The sequence below is a fragment of the Phragmites australis genome, chromosome 14, assembly GCF_958298935.1.
Source record: "Phragmites australis chromosome 14, lpPhrAust1.1, whole genome shotgun sequence".
NCBI classification, from domain to species: Eukaryota; Viridiplantae; Streptophyta; class Magnoliopsida; order Poales; family Poaceae; genus Phragmites; species Phragmites australis.
Genome location: NC_084934.1, coordinates 1,030,487 through 1,036,578, shown reverse-complemented (window position 1 = coordinate 1,036,578; position 6,092 = coordinate 1,030,487). Strand labels below are relative to the sequence as shown.

The window sequence follows — 6,092 nt, the reverse complement described above, 5'->3', positions numbered from 1 at the left end:
TGACTGACGGGCCCACAAACAGAACCATGGTTGATCATTTAAAAAATATATTTAAATACACTTTATTGATACTAATAACTGCACATATATTTTACCAACGTGAAATCAGTTTATGATATAACAATATATGAAATATAAATATTAGATGTTTAATTATGAAAGACAAATAATAAGAGATCAAATGTATTTTTAGAATGCATGGAAGACAAATATTAGACGTCTAGATATAAAAGATAATTAATATGAGATTAAATGTATTTTTGGAAAGAGGAATAAGGAGAATCCTTGCATGTTGATATTTTGATTAACTCGAGTGGATGGTGAAGATTAGTTAGTTCTGTCACAACTCATATATATATATATATAAGAGATTCATTAGTAGTTCAATAGAAATCTGATTCTGGTTTGATAATTGGTTTATTTGAACAACAGCATCGTGGATACGTTGATACGCGAGAACCTGCTGTCTCTTAATTTGAAACATCAGTTTTCAACGTTTTTTGCAACTTGAAACAGTATGTAATATGAATTTCTCAGAACTCTACCACACTCAAATGACTAAGTGGAAAGATATTTATAGTCTTAAACTCGCGAACTAACCGTTAATCCAATAGCTCAAAAAAATTGTTAACATCGGATGATTCGGTGAGAACAATAGTACTAACACTCTTATAAACTAGCTGTTGGAATCTCGCTCAAGCCTCTGTGAATACCAGACACTCCGGTGTATACTTCATCTCCATCATCGGATTATCCGATGAGTTATCCTGAGCCATCCGAGTCTTTCCTTCTTCTTTGTGCAAGTTGCTCCGGTGAGATTATTCGGTGCACATCACTTTATCACCGGACTATCCGATGCCTTAAACTTTGTTCTACCTATTTGCACAGTTCATTATCCAGTGTGTTTTTCAGTGTAGCCTTGCTTCATCACCGGACCTTCCAACGTATCGATCTTCGATCTTTTACGGTTGCAACCTTCTATGGTGGAAATGCTCCGGTGTGTATATTTCTCTGAGCACTAGACTATCCGGTGGGTTATTTCATTCTACCTTCTGGATAGAAATACTTCAACGTTACCATGCTTTAATCATCGGACTATTTAGTGAGACTTAGCCTTCATTGCTCTGGTGAGCACACTTTCTAATCACCGGACCTTCCAGTGAGTTCTTTAAGCATCTCTGCTCTTTTGTTAAATATGCTCTAGTGAGCTCAACATCCATAGCACCAAACTATTCGGTGAGCCAAATCTTTCTGAGACTTCTTCAATTTGATCAAACTTTGTCTCGGCTACGGTAGCTTCTTCATGTATTGTATCTATGGGATCTACTAATATATATTCTTGATAAACATATTAGTCTCATTAAATATATTGTTATTAATCATTAACATCACAATCATAATCTAATAAGATTATTTTCGCTACACTTTGGCAAGATGAAGACGAGAGTCCAACCAAGTTGGACATGATTAGGTTTGTTGGAGCTAGGTTTTCAGAAATTTTTGCGATGCAGGCAGGTGAGGGCGCATGTGAAGCGTGTGCATCAAAATGTTGTACTCCCCAGACTTAAAAAGGAATCACAACTTACGTTGCAAAGCTATAATACATGTGCTAATTAATAAACTTATTGGTGAAGTGCCACCTTAAAAGAATCCAATAAGCAAAATAAGAAAAGTTAATTAAGAAAAAGGAAATGAACAAGTTTCGAATTAAAGCTGTCTAACTACAAAATATTGCCCTGGACAAGAAGTTGCTGTTCAAGTGGATATAGAATGATTCGATTAACAGTTCTTTAGGAAAAGGAAAGAAAAATGTTCGATTCGATCGCCTCCCGCTGAAGCATTGGTTTTCGTATGGTAGGTCTGCCTTTCTTGTGCGTGTGGTGTAAAACTAGATGCTTGCTCATACATTTGCGTCCGTCCATATATACATACCTCAATTTGCAGCATCCAAATTAATCCTGAATTCCGCTCATTTCCATTTGCAACATAAATAACTCACAACAGAGATCGAGAAGAGAGAGAGAGAGAGAGAGAGAGAGAGAGAGAGAGAGAGAGAGAGAGAGAGAGAGAGAGATCATTCGATGGCTGACCTGACGCACAGCGCCGTGGATTCGCTGCTGGGCCTCCTCACGGGGGCGATCAAGAACGAGTTTCGGCTGCTGGGCGGCGTCCAGGGCGACATCCAGTTCATCAAGGACGAGATGGACAGCATGAACGGCTTCCTCCTGCACCTGACAAAGATGCAGACGGAGCACGACGACCAGCTCCGCGCGTGGATGAAGCAGGTCCGCGACATCGCGTACATCGCGGATGACTGCATGGAGCTCTACATGCGCGACCTGAGGCCGACGGAGAGCGGCTTCTGGGCTCTCATCCGCCACCTCCCCGTGCTCCTGCGGACGGTGCCGGCGCGCCGCCGCCTAGCCAAAAAAATTCGCAAGCTCAAGGACCGGGTGCGGGAGGTCGGCGAGAGGCGCCTGCGCTACGGCGTCACCGTCCCAGAAGCGAAGCCCAAGCCCAAGCCGGTCAGCAAAGACATCACGACCGACAAGAGCAGGGAGAAATTCCTACGTGCCCTAGAAGTAGTAGAAGATGACCACCGGAGCACTGGGGTTCCTTCTCCATCCTTCAGCACAGCAATCCACCAGCTCCCTTATGATCTTGCAACTGATGCAGGCACTGTAATAGAAAAAATCCGGGTGAAATGCGTGCCCGATCACGTTGAGAGCATGAAGATGTTGCTTCGTGCTCTGTATGCTTATCCCCACGGGACCAAAGAAGAACTTGAGAGTCTGGAGGATAAGTTGAATCGCAGAGCAGCGGATGTGCCGAATGAGGTGATGGTTTTTTGCTACAGCAAGCTATCCACACATTACAAGAGCTGCCTGCAGTATCTGACTGCTTTCCTCGACGAAGCCAGCATCAGCAGGACAAGCTTGGTCAGGCGATGGGTCGCCGAAGGCCTAGTGGTCAGGGACAAAGGCAAAGAACTTCAAACTATGGAAGAGGCAGGTGAATGCTGCTTCAATGAGCTTGTCTTTCGAGGCTTTGTCCGTCCTGCAACTCGTGTTGATACCGGCCCAAAAATCAAGAGCTGCAACATGGAGAGTTCAGTCCGGGAGTTCGTCATCGCCATCACCCAGAGTGAGAACTTTGTGGCTGGCGGCCTGCCGACTCACTTTGATTATCAGCTTGACATCAGAAAGATTGTTCAAGGGCAACCACAACAGCAGCCGCTACAGAGACAGCGGCCATGGAACATCTGGGACGGCCTCTGCGCCGTTCCAAGAGAGCCACAGCAGGATGACGATGACGGCAAGCTGCATCCCATGGATAAGGTGGTGCAAAAGCTCAAAAACCTACCTGAAGAGTATCGGCTGAACGTGCTGGATCTAGGAGGCTGCAAAGGCCTGAAGAAGTGCCACCTCAAGAGCATCTGCAAGGTGCTCTCGATCAAGTATCTGAGCCTCCGGAACACCGACGTTTCCCGGCTGCCAAGGGCAATCAACAACCTCTGGAAGCTGCAGACGCTCGACGTCCGGCAAACCGACCTGCATCCCAGCGACACGGCGCACATCGTCCTCCCCAACCTGAAGCATCTCCTTGCCGGGTCCATCAATCGGGCCGGTGACGAGATCGAATCACTCTCCACCGTGCAGATGCCTCGCAAAATTGGGAGGAGCACGAAGACGGAGGTACTGCGCCATGTCCAGATCTTGGACGGCAAAGTCGAGCCCGAGCTACAGCAGGTTGGGCATCTGAAGCAGCTAAGGAAGCTGGGTGTGGTTCTCAGCGGCAGTGAAGATAACATCAAGCATTTGCTCAGAACAATCAGCAAGTTGAGCGAGTGCCTTCGCTCTCTGTCAGTCTGGATCACAGCGCCGCCACCCATGGCTGGCGACGGCGGGGGGGTTACTCTTGACAACAAGGAGGGTACTGATGGCATATCCTCATCACCTCCCAAGTACCTTGAGAGCCTAAACATCAAGTATTTTAAGGGGACCAGCACCAGCGGCAGCCTCCCACCATGGATCGAAGGCCTAAAACTGCTTTCCAAGATCACTCTACGTGACACCCAACTGTCGGCAAACGGTCTGCGAATTCTCGGCAAGCTTGAAAGCTTGTGTTGCCTCAGGCTCCGTCGCGGTTCATACACTGAAGACAATATCAGCCTGAAGAAGGGAGATTTCCCGAAGCTCCAGTTCCTTCTGATTGATCAGGTCTGCCCCACTATCAGAATCGCCTTTGAAGCCGATGCCGCCCCCAAGCTGCAGAGGGTTGTCTGGACCTTCGACAAGAACAAGAAGATGGAGATCATGGCGGGTACAATTTCTGGGATCGACAACCTTCGAAGCTTGAAAGAGCTCGAGCTCAACGGCGACTGGATCGACCGAGAGGACTATGTGAACCAAGCCCTTGCAGCGCATCCAAAGTATCCCCTCCTCAGGTGCTCGTTTCCAGACTCATTCTTTACGGGCCCTACTGCGCACGAGGTTTCCATTACAGAAACGTAGTAGCCAGTGAAGGCTACGTACGTGCAGTGCATACTGCTACCTAGCTACGGAGGTAAATTATATGAGACCGGGTCTCATAGAAAGATCCTCATCTCTGTATGACACGTGTTCTCTCCTTCTCTCATCTGTGTTTAATCAGACCGTTGGATCCAGAACAAACGGCGTGGATCAGGTCTCACGGAGGCCTTTCTACAGAAGATCTCATATAATTTTCTTCCGCTAGCTGCGTGCATATGTACGTGTGCTCGATCTATCTGGGAAGAAAGCAGGGGCCAGGGAGATCGAGACCGTGCATTATGTGCCGATACTGCATTTATCATTCCTGCTTACTACTGTTATATATGTGCAGTGTGTCTTACTCCTAACATGTACTGTACGTCGAGTGTGTATTAATGGACTACTGTACCGTGTGCTACTGCAAAAATGTGTATTTGTGATGCGGTCGAGCGGCCGGTGTTTGTGCTACTAATATTTGTCATGTGATGGGTGTGTGGAATTGAACATCATCGATCATGTATATATCTATATCTATTGCCTTAATAATGGACGTACTATATATATTGTCCCAAAACAGCAGTTGTTCAGCAGATCAATCTCGCACCTCGTCGAGGCAGACCGCGCAGAGGTCCACGTTGGACAGCGTCCGCCGCAGCTCAATCTAGGGTCGCTGGATTGGGTGGCGGCGGCGGCAACAGTCCGGCGCTGGTTGCCAGGACTTCTTGCTCCTGCTGCTGCAGTTCTTCTTGGCGGTTTCGATGTCTGCAGGTCGCTCTCCCGTTTCACTCTCGGATTAGCCTGCTCCACCTGCGATGATTTGGTAATTGTTATGTCAAGGGAGAATAAACCCGCAGTTTGATCGTACTGATATTTATGGTTCAAGATCATGGCACATTTCAGAAGAGTTTCAGGAAATTAAACACACTGGTCAATTTTGAATCATTTAGAAACAAGTAGTTGATTCTGTGTCCAGTTAACAGTTGGTTACAGCTGATGTGTCATATCTAATGTGGAATGCAGTCTCATCTAATATAGGTTTATATTACCTCTCTAATCGATCAATTACTTGAGATCCAAACGGTAAAAACTGAAAAGTTGCTTCTCATCACATGGCAAGGAACTTATACAATTCATTATCAACTTTAGCCATGTTACACATGCAGATTCCACCGGGAGCTGTACTATGAAGATCACAACAACAAGGGCACTAGAGAACACTAGAACCCTCTCGAATGCGTCATGCGATCGAATGAAACAATCAGGGTAGGTACAGACCAAATTCTGTGATGTAGAAGCCATAAAAACCCGGGAAAAAGGGGGACGCCTCTTTCGCATGTGGATGCTGTTGGCCTGCCTTCTAGGGATCCCGCATATTGGACAGCAACAAAGATGGAATAGATAAGTTGACAAATTTCTTACCTATATCATTGCACGCTTTATGATCTAACATGGGAAGTTTCAGAAAGTTGGATGCCACCATCCAACTAATCTGGCTCATAGCTAGGCTAATTAACCCACATGGATTCTCCGGTTTAGCGAAAACTGCGTGCCACGCAAGTGATGTCATCTTCAGCAGTTTAT

General features: G+C 46.2%; 1 protein-coding gene across 1 annotated transcript; it reads left to right on the top strand.

Annotated features, from left to right (window-relative positions):
• Nucleotides 1-1,965: 1,965 nt before the first annotated feature.
• Nucleotides 1,966-4,547, top strand: LOC133891049 (disease resistance protein PIK6-NP-like). The gene has a single exon (XM_062331741.1). It carries the CDS (start codon nt 2,082-2,084, stop codon nt 4,512-4,514), a length of 2,433 nt encoding a protein of 810 aa, XP_062187725.1. The 5' UTR covers nt 1,966-2,081; the 3' UTR covers nt 4,515-4,547.
• Nucleotides 4,548-6,092: the final 1,545 nt, after the last annotated feature.